The following is a 15,614-nucleotide window of genomic DNA, read 5'->3' on the forward strand; positions in this document are numbered from 1 at the left end:
TCGGGCGAGGGCGGCCCTAGCCAGCCTAAGCGAGGGCAACCCTCGCCCGACACCGACGAAGGCGACTCTCGTCGAATGCCAGCTTCCCTCCGCCGACTCCATCATAGTCGACAGAGGGAAGAAAGAAGAAGAAAAAAAAAGAAAAAAGTTTTTAAAAGTAAATAAACCAAAAAATCCATATGATTTAGGGTAAATGTGTCACAAAAATCAAAATTTAAGATTTTTGTATCATAAAAAAAAAATAGAATAAATGTGTCAAGGTTATCAAACTTCGAGGTTTTACATGTTACAAAAAAAAAAATTCAAGATAAATTTGTCACGTTGAACAAAATTTGAAGTTTTTTGTGGTTTTTTCTCTTTTATTTATACACATTACTCTTCTCTCCTCCCTGCACCTCATCCCTCGCTTCTTCCTATATGCCAAGCCCCAAAACTCCTACACCAAAAGCGCCCCCTCCCTCTCTCTCTCTCTCTCTCTCTCAAAACATTCGCGCGCGCGCATCATAACGCCATGGTGATCCAAGAGCAGGAGAAGCTCGTGTACGGCCTGAAGCTCTCCTCCGTTGGGCCGGCCCGGGTGACGGGGGCGGACGCGGTCCACGAGCCGGCTGCTGCGGACCTAGCCATGAAGCTGCACTACCTGAGGGGGGTCTACTTCTTCGCCGGCCCCGCCGTGGAGGGTCTCACCGTCCCGAGGATCAAGGAGTCTATGTTCTCCTGGTGCACCGACTACTACGCCGTGTGCGGCCGCTTCCGGCGCTCCGACTCTGGCCGCCCCTACATCAAGTGCAACGACTGCGGGGTCCGCTTCGTCGAGGCCGAGTGTGACAGCACCGTCGACGAGTGGCTCGAGGCCGACGGCCACGGCTCGCTCCTGGGGCCGCTCGTCTCGCACCAGGTCGTTGGCCCCGAGCCGTTCTTCTCCCCTACATGTCTCGTCCAGGCACGTACCTCCCTCTCTCTCTCTCTATCTCTCTATCTCGATTTCGATTTTCTGATAGTGCTAAGGGGGACTCAAAAAATTGAGTCTGCAAAACGGAGTGTAATAAATGATTCCGCGTGCTCTTGCTTCCCAATACGTGCTTTAAATTTATGGTGAAAGGACATGTCAGTTTTGAATCAGATCTGACTTGTGTAGCTTTCGAATTTCTCCTGCAATTCGTGTTGAAGTACAAATTTGGCCCGCTATATTTGCTGTCCTCTCGCTGTTTCGCAAATTAGTTCAGAAATCTCGCTTTCGTTCACGTTACATTTGTTTCGAAAAAATAAATATTTTAGAAAATATTTATTATGTTTATAAAAATATTTAGATAAAAATTATTATCAATAATAATTTTTTTAATTTACTAATTATATTTACAACACAAGCAACCCTTTTATTAATAAAAATTCCAAACTACTTATTTTTCGCAAAATAAATGATCTTTTATATTAAGAATTTTTATTAGGTACTTTGCAAATGTGACAAATAATTTATAGTTTGATCGTGGGATAGATTTTTTTGGTAAAAATTGATCGTGAGATAGTTTACTTACATAATTATCTATAAATGCACCTGTCGACCATCTATCATTGTACTTGATTAGCACTTTTTCGCATAAATACTTGATTAGCACTTGATTATCTATAAATGCACCCGTCGAGCATCTATCATTGTACTTTTTTTTTTTAGCAATATCATTGTACTTTTTTTTGACACTATAAAAAAAATGCAAAATATAAAAATTAGTTATTCATCATTATGGATTAAGCCGATATTTCTGAATGGTTACCTGACGAATCTCCTACTTTTAAATGCACGTGTCCTTGCCCTAAAGTTTATATTCATATTCTCCTGCTAAAAATCATTAGTTAATACTGAAATTGTCTTATTTGTTAACTATCCCAATGCCGCCGTCTAGTAAAAATAACATAGGAAGCTCTTTAAGAAGGATTGTCTTTAAGTGTGACACATTACAATCTATTTCATTTTTTGAAAAGGATTATTATTCTCCTTATAAGGAATATTTTTCTTGCACTCTTTACTTATTATGCATTTAATTAGGATCGGTGTGTGCCTCGTTCAATGCCACGAGTTTGTATGAAATAATGACATTAGTCACGATGAGTCGTAATGCTGCATATTAGCCTTTGTCGAAAATATGAATATTTTTGTAACTCTTCCTATTAGATATTTCTTTAGAAAATGTAGTTAACTACAATTCGATGATTAATTTATAGTAAAATACATTTGCCAATAGTACATTCACGCCTAAATAGTGCACCGATACTCTACTAGCTGATAATAGAATATGTATTATCAAGAAAAAGAGTGTATATTTTTTTACATTTGTTTTTGATCGGGTCATAATCTTGGACCTTATATTAATCAGGGAATCTAAAAGTGATAGTTTTTATGCGGAGGAATATTATTTTCGTTCGAAGACCCCTATTTTATGGTCAATCAGTGGTCAAATATTCATCTTTTTGCTCTCTTCGAGTATAGTAATCAGCTAAGCAGTACAGACACGCGACATAGACACGTGATACGACACATTATTTCTAAAAATAGAGAATTATGACATGTTGAAATACGTTATATATTAAATAAATAATTTTATTTTTAATTAATTTGATTCAAATTCACAAATAAATAAATAATTAAAAAAAAAGCTTACAATGAATTTGCACTAATAATATTAATAAATCTATTCATAGGAAATTTGAAAGATATATTAATACTTAATACGTACCCATATTTGAGAACATATTTCTAATTTTAACAAAAATTATAAATGAAACTAATAACTAATAACAAATTATAATCAATTTATTTAAAAAATCTATGATCTTTTATAATAATTAAAATTTATCATTTTTTAAATTTTAATATTTTTATTTTTGAAAACTATTTTTAGCTAATTTATTTATTTTTTAATAAATATAACATTGCTGTCTAAAAATTATTTTCCCCTTTTTTTTTTTTCCTAAACCCTCAGTTCTCAAAATTTATTTCCCTCCCTCATTCCTCTCTCCCCCACGCCATCTCAAACCCACCCTTCCCCTTTCAATTTCTTTTCCTCATTTCTCCCCAAGTGACCTATCATTTCCTGGATTTTCTCTACCACTCCACACCGCCCTCTGATTTCTTTCCCTCATTTGTCCCCCATCATCAATCACCCCCTCCCCCACAATCAGTGATGGAGTGATGGGCCATCGCCTGTTGTTTCTCTCTTCCCCCACTCAGCCCCTCACCCCCACACCACCCCAACCCTCCAGGCCGCCCTGCCTCATTTCTTCCCTTTCTTCCACCCCTCACATCACCCATTCTTTCTCCTCCCCACTCCACCCACCCCCTCCACCTTCGGTTCTTTCCCTTTCTTCCCCTCCCCCATCACTTGCTAATCGTGACCTCCTCCTTCTCACACAATCCTCTCTACTCTTTTCAGTCGCCTCACCGCCTCGCCTCCCGCCCTTCCTCCTTCTCTGCTCTCTTTATTAATATAATTTGCACTAATAATATTAATAAATTTATTCATAGGAAATTTGAAAGATATATTAATAGTTAATACGTACCCATATTTGAGAACATATTTCTAATTTTAACAAAAATTATAGATGAAACTAATAACTAATAAGAAATTATAATTAATTTATTTAAAAATCTATGATCTTTTATAATAATTATAATTTATCATTTTTTAAATTTTAATATTTTTATTTTTGAAAACTATTTTTAGCTAATTTATTTATTTTTTAATAAATATAACATTGCTGTCTAAAAATTATTTTCCTCCTTATTTTTCCCAAACTCTCAGTTCTCAAAATTTATTTCCCTCCCTCATTTCTCTCTCCCCACGCCATCTCAAACCTACCCCTCCCCTCTTAATTTCTTTTCCTCATTTCTCCCCCAAATGACCTATCATTTTCCTGGATTTTCTCTACCACTCCACACCACCTCTTTGATTTCTTTCCCTCATTTGTCCCCCCATCATCAATCCCCCTCCCCCACAATCAGTGATGGACCGATGGGCCATCGCCTATTGTTTCTCTCTTCCCCCACTCAGCTCCTCACCCCCACACCACCCCAACCCTCCAGGCTCCACCCTGCCTCGTTTCTTCCCCTTTCTTCCACCCCTCCCATCACCCGTTGTTTCTCCTCCCTATCTCACCCCCTCTCCACCTTCGGTTCTTTCCCTTTCTTCCCCCTCCCCCCATCACTTGCTAATCATGACCTCCTCCTCCTCCTCCTTCTCACACGATCCTCTCTGCTCTCTTTCAATCGCCTCACCGCCTTGCCTCCAGCCCTTCCTCCTTCTCTGCTCTCTTTATTAATATAATTTGCACTAATAATATTAATAAATCTATTCATAGGAAATTTGAAAGATATATTAATAGTTAATACGTACCCATATTTGAGAACATATTTCTAATTTTAACAAAAATTATAGATGAAACTAATAACTAATAAGAAATTATAATCAATTTATTTAAAAATCTATGATCTTTTATAATAATTATAATTTATCATTTTTTAAATTTTAATATTTTTATTTTTGAAAACTATTTTTAGCTAATTTATTTATTTTTTAATAAATATAACATTGCTAAAATGTCTCTGGCTATGTGCCTCGCCCATCCCCCTTTCTCCTCTCAATTATTATTTATTTATTTATATAGATTATGGTGATTTATTTCAAGGTGAGCAAGTTCAAAATCAAGAATAAAAAATCCACATAAATCAAGGAAAGAACCAAGTTTAACTTTAAGTAATATAACTATTATTTTAGGAAAACGTACCATGTGAAAAAATCTGTGTTATAGTGGTTAAAGTATTGATGAATTTCCTATCGTTTCTAGGTTTGAAATGTTTCCAACATATCTATCTCTTTTTCTTTTTTTTTAAACTAAAAGTTAACTCAAAACCGATAGCTCATGGTATATGATCGAGAATTAAATTGGTCAAGACTGAATCCTTAATTTTTATTTTCCAATAATTTACTTGATTCTTATGTGAATAAGACTGGAATCGATTAGGTAAGGCTTGTTTAATTTGTTTTTGGATTGAAATAGATTGATTGCTCATCTTTATTTTAATCGGAAGGTATTTTCCCTGCTTTTTATGTCATTTGTGCCTGCGTAGAGAGAAATATTTAGATTACTGTTAATCACATTCAACCTATATATCACGTCAGTTCAAAGTCTTTTTTCCTAGACTTTCTTTTCTTGAATGGAAGAAATGAAAGTCTAGAGATTGACAATAAGTATTGATAAGCAAATACATAGCGCTTGATTCACAAAATGTAACTAGGGAGGAATAGAATAGAGCATGAATAATATTGGAATAATTATTCTTTAATTTGGTCTACAAGATGGAATGGTTATTTCAAGACAATGTATTTGCTCCCAAAATACCGATCGATGATTTTTCTCATTATTTAAATCATATTTTAATTTCTTTTATTATCATATTCTTATAATCTTGAGTTAAAATTCCGTTACAGTATATAATCTATATATTATAATTTGTCTCTTATGTCAGTTGTAACTCATTATTAAATAGTACACTGTCAGTATTCAAAATCATAGCTAATTATGATTAGAAATACTCTATAATTATTTCAACTTAAATTGTGAAATATATCTATGACTTTTTCTATCCATTACTTCATACTAATTAACAAATGCACTATGAATTTCAATTGTTATAAATTTCATTTATATGCCACATTTTCGTTGTTTATTGGTTGATCACAACTTCCAGTTAAATATAAATAAACTTGAAAAGGGAGGAAGGAATGTTCATGTTAGAGTTGTCTACAAGTGAGGCATAGCCCAAAAGGCATTCATTATTTCCACATTCATATTCGTCATGTCATTTCTGTCCTTAAGCCATACGCGCGTTGTACTTCGCATGCGTTTCTAAACCGCGAAGTGCAGGTGACCCGCTTCAAGTGCGGAGGCATGTCATTGGGCCTTAGCTGGGCCCACGTACTCGGCGACCCGTTTTCGGCCTCCGATTGCTTCAACATGTTGGGCCGCAGCTTATCGGGCCTCCTCGCCGACGGGCCCAAAGGGCCAAGAGCACTTTCTGGGCCCAGAAGACTGGCGGACCCTCCGGAGCTCGCAAGAGAACCCGCGTCCATCAAACGGGTCAGCCCGGTAGGAGACCACTGGGTGGTTGACGGCAATTGTAACATGGGGACATTCACATTCCACCTTAGTCCAGACCAATTGGCACATCTGAAGTCAAAAGTGGGTGGGGAGGGTCATGGAGAGAAATTCCCACCGTTTGAGTCTCTTTGTGCCATCCTTTGGCAGCTAATAGCCAAAGTAAGAGCAGGGAATGAGCCAAGCACTGTGACCCTCATCAAGAATGACCCGAGCAAAAGGGAGAATGGGATTTTGAGCAACAGTCTGAAGATATGCTCGGTCAAGGCAGATTTCTCCGTTGCCGATGCCGACCCAGGAGAGATCTTGAGGTTACTAATTGATAGAGCGGAGAACGAGAGCAACCTCATTGAGGAAGCTGTCGAACGAGATGGCGGAGTGGCTGATTATGTTGTGTATGGGGCCAATCTGAGCTTCGTGGAGTGGGAAGAGGTCAGCATGTATGGGTTGCAGTTGAATGGGAACCGACCAATTTTCGCGAGTTATGTGATCGAAGGCGTTGCAGATGAAGGGGCAGTTTTCGTGCTTCCGGGGCCACCAAGTTCCGGCAAGGACAGCGGCCAGGGAAGGGTGGTGACTGTGATTTTGCCGGAGTATCAGTTGCTCCAGTTGAAGAGTGAACTGGTAAAGCAGGACATTTTGTTGGTTTAGAGCATTTCGAGGTTCCTGTTTAGCGTAACGTAAGATGGAGAATCTGACCTGTGTGTTAGAATGTTCGGTTTCTGTGTGTAAGTTGGTACTCACGGCCCAAGGAGGAGACGAACTTGGGCTGCTTGTAGGGCCATGTGAAAGAACAGGAATTATCATTTCCTCTTTATCGGCGTGATTGCTATATTGAATAATGTTTTTGCTTGATGTCTCAATTTTATAAGTCGCTTTCAGGATGTCTTTGTTTCATTAAAAAGAACATTGAAAATTATTGTCTAAAAATGACCACTTGGATTACTTACAAAAATGAATGAACGGAAAACATCTCCATCGTCCACAACATTATTTAGACTTGAATTATTATTGATACTAAAAATATTTTTAATCAACTAATTATTTTAAGTAATATAAACAATCATTTTAGTAAACTATTTTTTAAATCTCATTTATTTCCGCGAAACAAACCGAGCAAATATACCTACTGTTTCTCTCAACCTATATACTAAATGATGGACGACCATAAGTCGTATGTTCAAACAAGTTATAGAAATGGGTTCCGCTCATTTTAGCATCCAATCATTTTTCCTTACATCATTATTTAATAAGAAGCTCTATTAAGATTTTTCAATACATCAAGCATTTACGGGAATTTTTTTCCTTTATCCATATGAGCCGGGTCAATCACAATCTTGATTGTACAAATTTTATATGGACTTCACATACGGATGCGCTGTGATGAAGTTACCAAAATTTCTTACCTTCGAGAAGTTACCACATCAACGAGGTCATACATCATGTTAGTACCATGATCACATGGTCCTCCAATTACAATTTATTGTACCCTTAGGTTCTTATGGTTATGGCAGCTTGCTGTCTGACACTTCAGAAATTGTAATATCCAACCCAACACTCGATATCGGCTTCCATGGGATCACCCTGCCCATATGAGAGCATGTGACCAAATTTCCAACAAAATTAGAGTCAATGTAATAGTCGGATGGATATTGCAAAAATTTAAAAAGTGGATGGCAAACTGCCACAACCCCAAAAGGTCTAGGGGTGTCATGTAAATTTCACCCGCCAAAATATAATTCTCAGTTCGAGATCACCAAGCATCCTTGGTTTTCGATCCGCAGGCGCGAAAGCACCATTGACGTTGATCTTTAATGAATTTCGGGCTGGAGAGATCGATGCATGCCATCGTCCATCCTTCTTTTCTTTTTCTTTTTTTCTTTTTTTTTTGGGGGCACATACATTAGTATTCAACCAAAAAAAAAAAAATTAAAAATGTTGGAGGGTTGATATTACTAAAAACTCCAAAATGGTATATATGTAATAAATTAACCTTAAATTAATTTTTTTTTTTTTTTTTCGTTAGTATACTTGTGATAAATTTACTTTTTATTAATTTTCATTAAATTTTACCATAAAATTACTAAATTAGATGATACGTAACAATTGACGAATATATCACTTTGAGGTTTTACCTTCCGTTTATTACATATGTATCATTTTGGAGTTTTTCATAATATTAATCCAATTTAACAAAAACTAACGAAAAGTGAATTTGTCATAACAGTCTTAGGTTTTTTGTGGTTAAAAAATTAATTGAAGATAAACTTATTATAGATGTATCGTTTGAGGCTTTTGATGACCAAAAATTAATTTTTGGTAAAATTGTTATAAGTATACTGATTCGGAGATTTTCGCATGATTAACTAAAAGTTCTAAACCTATTGCAAAACCTTTCAAAGCCAAATTAGTCTTCGACTTTTTACAATTTACTAGTGTAGTCCATTCGCCCATTTTTGCCTGATAATTAGCGTTGTAGACATCGACTATCCTATGTGGTATGGATGACACCTATGTGAAATTTTTATAAAATTTTTGAATTTTTTATTATTGTTTTTAGTTTCTTCTTTTTATACTTAAGGGCTGTGAAGCGCTCGGCCAATTTTGAGTGAGGGTCTGACCTTGCTGGCGAGTATTGCAGCCCTCGTTGGCCTAACCCTCGCCACATGGCTCGGGTCTTGGTCGATTGCCAACAACCTCCTATCGCCTCTTAATAATAAAAGAAAGAATTCAAAAAAAAAGTTCAAAATATTTCTACACTAGTGTTAGTAATGCTACAAAGGATGACCGGCATCTATGTCATCAATTTCCTGCTGAAATTGGACAGATGAATTATATTAACGACTTGTTAAAATGTTTATGATTAAATTAGTTAAATTAAAAAAAATTATGAATAAATTAGCACAAATACAATAGATTTGTAATTTATTTGATAAATTTCTCTAAAAAAATTCATTTCTCAAGCTAGTTTTGAGGCCCCAAAGCAACCGCCAAAGTTTTTTGGGTCTTCCATCAATCGACACCAATGAACATTCGATTAATCCTTTCTTAGACGTACGCTTCCCCATCTCATTTGTTTGACCATATGAAAACACATCGTTGACAGCCCAAATTCATTAAGGAACAACCATTGATAAGTCCCAATGATAAAAGGACTTCATCGAAGCCTCCAAGAACATTCATGGAACTCGAGCCATAACCTTGAGCCCTCTCCTGCGAGGTAGGTGAAGCGTGATGGACAAAGCGAATCAAGCCCTCATTCTCAAATTAGTTAGACAATTTCTTCTGCAATATTGTTGCACAAGTTTGGTTGAAATAAATAAAAGAGTAAATGACACATGTGGTCTTTGAATTTTTAGTTTATTCAATGAGATTCTTCAAATATTGATGAACACTCAATCTAATTCTTGGATTATGTGAAAATGTTCAATGTCTTTAAGTTTGAATGGTGGACAAACAAAAAAGGGTTACATGTGAATTATTCACGTAAGATATTCATCTCAATTCAAAATATAATAATTCATGTCATCAAATAATAATAGACATGTTCACGCTTTAATTTTTTGAATGCGTTCATCGTCTTTTAAAATACAACTAAGCATCTATAAATTCACTTCACCAAATAACATCTATTTTGTCATTTGTGTAACCGGAATAACAACATTAAATATTTATCAATAGTTTAAGAATTACGTTGAATAAATTAAAAATTTTATTTATCACATCATGGATTAAATTAAAATTTAGAAATTATTTATGTTATTTTCTTAAATTGAACAATCTAATTCTAGTCATCATATTCATCATGTCATCTATCATTCACTTTATATCGTACCATCCAAGGCAACGGAAAATAGTTATCCTGGGCCTAAGACTATTCCGTCTCTTGTTAGCGCCCCGAGTGGCCCAATGCCATTGATCATGGAAAGCAGGCAGTGTATTCAATCAATTCATTGATTGCCCACCCTTTTGATTGGAGGACCCCACTGAAATCTCGTTGGAGATTTGGTCCTCCCATGGAATATCTTCTATGGAAGAAAAGATAAGCAACCTCAAAATTATTTATATATAAAATTATAAAGTTAAAGATACGTGGTAAGATACTTCTATATATTAATTGGATATTAAAGATTTTATGAGTACTTGATCGATCCCATCAGATACGACAGTCACCTCTAGCACTTGTACCAAATAATGCATTGAGGATAAATGCTTGAGCTCCTAAAGGTAATCTCCCGAAAATGATCTATATTTTTTAAGATTAATACTATGAAAAACTCCAAATTAATACATTTATAACAAATTTACCATAAATTATTTTTTTACCATAAAAAATTCCAAACCGGTACACTTATGACAAATTTATCCCGACTAACCATAAAAAAACCCTAAACTTGTACATTTATGATAAATTTACTTTAAACTAATTTATTCGACCACAAAAAACATCAAATTGGTAAATTTGTAACAAATATATCATCTGCTAAATTTGATTAACACCACAAAAAAAATCACAAAAATTGTAAATTGTGACAAACAAAGCGTAAAATCCCAAATTGGTATACCAATTAACTATCACGTGTCATTTAACTTAATAATTTGACAATAAAATTTAATGAAAACTAATAGAAAGTAAATTTGTCACAAGTGTACTAGTTTGGGATAAATTTGTCAAAAATATACCAGTTTGAGGTTTTTGGTAGTCAAAAAAATAATTTTGAGTAAATTTATCACAAGTTTACTGCCCAGGTTTGGGTTTTTAAAGATATTAATCTTCTTTTTTATAGATGAATTGCTTGGTCCAAGACTTTTCATGTGAGCCTGGTCCAAGACTTATCAAAATGAATGAATAAAACAAATTATCTTAAGAAAATGTTTTTCAAATAATTTATTTTTTACGAAATGAACGAAATCCATTGTACTAGATTCTTTCTTTGTCTATTCTAATTCCACCATCATCTTATTGTGGACAGAATTCAATGATTGGTGACTTGATACATATGCTTAGGAGGCGGGACGAAAGTGTGTGATCACTCGGAGACAAGAAATCAAAACTCAGTAGGGCAATGTTGAAGGGACGATGTGCTTGTTGATTGAAAGATGCTACGAGAAACATCATTAAGCAGAAACGAAGAGAACCACGTTAAGCGATACGTATGAACTCCGTTGTCGTGATTTTGAAGTAACAGCTTGCAATTTTCAGCCATGCAATTTGGCCACAAGTTGTTGCGGATAGGCAGTGGCTGTTGCGCCTTGCCATCCATGATTATCCACTCTAAAACAGGACCACCATCGGCCCCCAAATGACAAATGCCAACAAGGCAAGGGGACATTGACCCATCACTGGACGGAGTCCGCAACTTCATAAATTTCCAACGTGGTTTTCTCATTCTTTCCATCGTTGCTTCGCTCCAAAAATGGCATTTTACATAGTCAGCTCTTCGCTTGTGAACGTGATGCAGCTAAAGGTAGCAATTTCATCCAATCGATACAGTGTTTCGAGTTGGTGAGGATATCGATTTCAAGTGAGTCGTATTTAGACTTCTCTTATCTAGACCCCCCCCAACTTTCCTCTAGAGAGCCTTGATTTAGTTGAAATAATTGAACTTTGGGTTGTTCGACCAACTGGTTTAGGTAAATATTTAATGCATTCCCCAACCGAAGAAGATACAAGGTTTCACTTTTTCTGAATATGTTTTATCCACCTATGCAAGAGAGCAGACAAATTCGATTTCCAGAGATAAAATCACAAAATTGAAATTATTTTCCAAGTGAGATCCAAATATTTAAAAACATTTTCGTTCATATATCACCAAACAAAAGAAAAGTATCAATTTTCCTAAAAAATAATCTCCCAAAAAGTAGTTTCCTTTATCAAACTATTCATTTTTGGTCTAAATAAATAATTTCACGGAGGATGAATATATTTTTTACATTCATTTTTGTAAATGATTCAAATGATCATTCTTTAAAAAAATTACTTTTTGAATTATTCATTTTTCGTGAGACAAACTAAATCAATCTACCTAGTGTTTCTCTGAACTTAAATACTAAATGACGAGCGGCCATAAGTTGGATGTTCAACCAAGTTAAGTTGCAGAAATGGTTTCCACTCGTTCTAGCATCTGATCACTCTCTCTTACATTATTATTTAATAATAAGTTCCATTAAGATTTTTCAATACATCAAGCATTTATGGGAATTTCTATCCTTAATCTAGATAAGTTGGGTCAATCACAATCTTGGTTGTACGGACTCTATGTGGACCTCACAAATGGACCTTATGCGGTGTAGTTAGGGAAATTTCTCGCCTTCGAGCCCGGTTCGACATCAATAAGGTTATACATGTTCCCCCCATTACAATCATTTTTACACTCAGGCACTTATGGTCATGGTAGTTTTCTATCAGATACTTCGAAGATTGTATTATCCAACCCAACAATCGATATCGGCTTCCATGGGCATCACTCTAGACATATGAGAGCATTTGACAAAATTTTATCTAAGGTCAATGTAGGGGTGGCAAATGGGTGGGTCGGGACGGGTATGGGTCGGGTTGAAAATGGATCGACCCATATTTGACCTATTTAACCCGTATTTTTGTAGTATAAATTTAGTAACTCATACCCGACTCGACTTGTACCTGACCCATACCCGACCCAACCCGTATTGCTAAAATTTACTTATTGTCAAAATATTTTTATGCAATACAAATTTTTTAACAACTTTTATGCAATACAAATTTAATGGAAAATTTTTATAATTCTTTTTAAAATATTTTTAAAAAAATCGATTTTTTAATTTTTTAAAATATATTTTTAATTTTTTTAAAATATAATTTTTTTAATTTTTATTTTTAAAATATCATTTTTAATTTTAATAATTATTTTCTTTTTTCTTTTTCTTTTTTTTTTTTCTTCTTCTTCGGCCGAGAGATCCGGCGAGGCTCAATTGTCGACGACCTTTGAGGGAGAGGCGGAGGCGAGCCTCAAAGGCAAGTGGCGGAGGCGACTCAAAGGCAAGCGGTGAAGGTGAAGGTTGAAGGGTTGTCCATGTTTTTTAGGTTTTAAAAATGGGTCGAACATGTGACCCATTTTCGACCCATATAAAACTGAACTTAAAATGGGTTGAATGTGGGTTATGGCCCATTACAACTTCATAACCCACATTCGACCCATTTGTGAAAAATATGGTGCAAAATGGGTCCATGATACATTTTGCCACCTCTAGGTCAACGTAAGTGGGCGGACATTGCAAAGATTAAAAAAGGGGAGGGCAAACTACCACAACTCCAAAAGATCTAGGGGCGTGATGAAGATTTCTCCCACCAAAATATTATTCGGAGTTCGAGACCACCGAGCGTGCTAGGTTTTCGATCCGTAGGCGTGAAAGCACCGTCCATGTTAATCTTTAATAAATTTCGGGCTGGGAGGGATCGATGGATGCCATCGTCCATCTATTTGTGAAGGACTTTCATGGAGCATGTATGAGAATCAAGAGCAAATTCGCTAACTCCAGTTACATTAGAAAAGTTGGGAAAATTATCTTATTATATTTGTGCGAATTCAATCATAAATTTTCTAATTATGACAATTTAGCCTTAATTTTTTTAATAATTCACCAATGTAATCTATCCATCCAATTTTTGGTAGAAATTAATATTATGGATGCCAAACATCCTAATGTGGAGCGAATGAGGCTAATGTGATTTTTTCTGAAAATTTTGAATTTTTTTTCTTTCTATTGTTAAGGGCTTAAAAAAGGCCATCAGCCATCAGCCAAAAACTGTGAAGCTCTTGCTAGGCACTAGGTGAGGCTTGCAGCCCTCACTTGTGGCAAACATGGGCTGCATCCCTTGCCCAAGTGTAAGCAAGGGTCACCTCCGTCACCCAGCTCTAAGGAAGGGCTCCTGGTCCTCATTAGCCACAGGGCATAAATCGCAGCCCTCACCAAGTGGCTAGTGAGAGCCTAACCCTTGCTAGCTACTAGTAAGGGCTTCATAGTTACCGGCTGTTTTATATCAACATTTAACAATCATAGAAAAAAAAGAAAAAAAATGATTCATAAAAATAAAATTAAAAAATTAAAAACTTTCAAAAAATTTCCACATTAGTGTCAATAGGACAGTTAATGTCCACGCCATCAATTTTTGGCTAAAATTGGTCAGATGCATTAATAAATTGTTAAAAGATTTGGGATTAAATTAGTCAAATTAAAATAATTTCATAATTGAATTGACATGAATACAGTAGTTATAGGACTTTATTATATATTTCTCTAGGACAAATTTCAAATAAAAATCTGAAGTACTTTTATTTTCTCAAATAAGGGTTTGAAGTGCATTTATTTTCTCAAATAATGGCCTAAAGTGATTATGATTGTTTCAAATAAGGGTTTAACTTTGCTGGCTCGCCGGCTAGTTAAACATTTTGGCTGATCAAAGATATTTTCATCCAAATACAATATAAATTTAAATCAAATTAGATTTAATTAAAAAAACAAATACATAGGTGGGAGACTCCCTCCCGCCCATGGTTGCCACCTCATCGCCGATGGGGTGGTGGCAATGGCTGGCGGAGTTGCTGGCACCCAAGCAAGGGCCAACCACCCACGTCGATTAGAGGTGAAGGCCAGCGAGCCCTCGCCAGAGATAGGATAGGGCTATGACCCTCTTTTAGATCTAGGCACGAGCACTACCTAAGGGTCGCTAGGCCTACGTGAGGGTTGGCGACTATTGCCCAGGCCAGGGCGAGGGCGAGTGACCCTTGCCCAGATCTAATAAAAGGTCGTCGCCCTCTCCCATCTCTAGCGAGGGCCTATTGGCCCTTGCCTAGGCACCAACAACTCCAACGACCATCGTCACTGCCCCACCAACAATGGGGTGGCGGCCATAGACACAAGGATGCCCTCCTTCCCATGTGTTCTTATTTTCTTTTTCTTTTTCTTTTTCTTTTTCTTTTTTAATTTGTAAAGGGAATACAGAAAAAAAAAAAAGGAAAATAATAAAAATATTTAAAAGACAAAATTGCCCTTCATCAAACAATGAGTTCAAATTCTTATTTAAAATTGATATAGTCACTTTAGACCCTTATTTAAAAGATAATTCACTTCAGGTCTTTATCTGAGAAATTGATGACACTTTAAGCTGTTATTTAAAATAATGTCTATTTTATGTCATTATTTGTGAAAATGAAAATATTTCATATCCTTATTTAGAATTTTCTCTTTTCTATATAAAAAATTCAATTCTCAGACTATTTTGGGGGCCCCAAAGCAACCACCAAAGTTTTGCAGGTCTTCGATCAATCGACATCAATGAACACTCGATGAATCCTTTCTTAGACGTACGCTTCCCCTTCTCATTTGTTTGATCATATGAAAACACATCGTTGACAGCCCAAATTCATAAAGGAGCAACCATTGATAAGTCACGAAAGGAATGTGAACAGACATTTCGATTCTTT

At 35.8% G+C, this 15,614-nt stretch overlaps 1 protein-coding gene across 1 annotated transcript; it reads left to right on the top strand.

The window, feature by feature from the left end:
- Window positions 1-392: 392 nt before the first annotated feature.
- LOC104414287 (protein ECERIFERUM 26-like) lies at window positions 393-7,005 on the top strand. The gene is made up of 2 exons (XM_010025357.3): window positions 393-943; window positions 5,920-7,005. The coding sequence occupies exons 1-2, from the start codon at window positions 512-514 to the stop codon at window positions 6,799-6,801; spliced, it is 1,314 nt and encodes a 437-aa protein (XP_010023659.1). The 5' UTR covers window positions 393-511; the 3' UTR covers window positions 6,802-7,005.
- The last annotated feature ends 8,609 nt before the right edge of the window (window positions 7,006-15,614 follow it).

This window comes from Eucalyptus grandis, chromosome 8, assembly GCF_016545825.1.
Source record: "Eucalyptus grandis isolate ANBG69807.140 chromosome 8, ASM1654582v1, whole genome shotgun sequence".
Classification (NCBI taxonomy): Eukaryota; Viridiplantae; Streptophyta; class Magnoliopsida; order Myrtales; family Myrtaceae; genus Eucalyptus; species Eucalyptus grandis.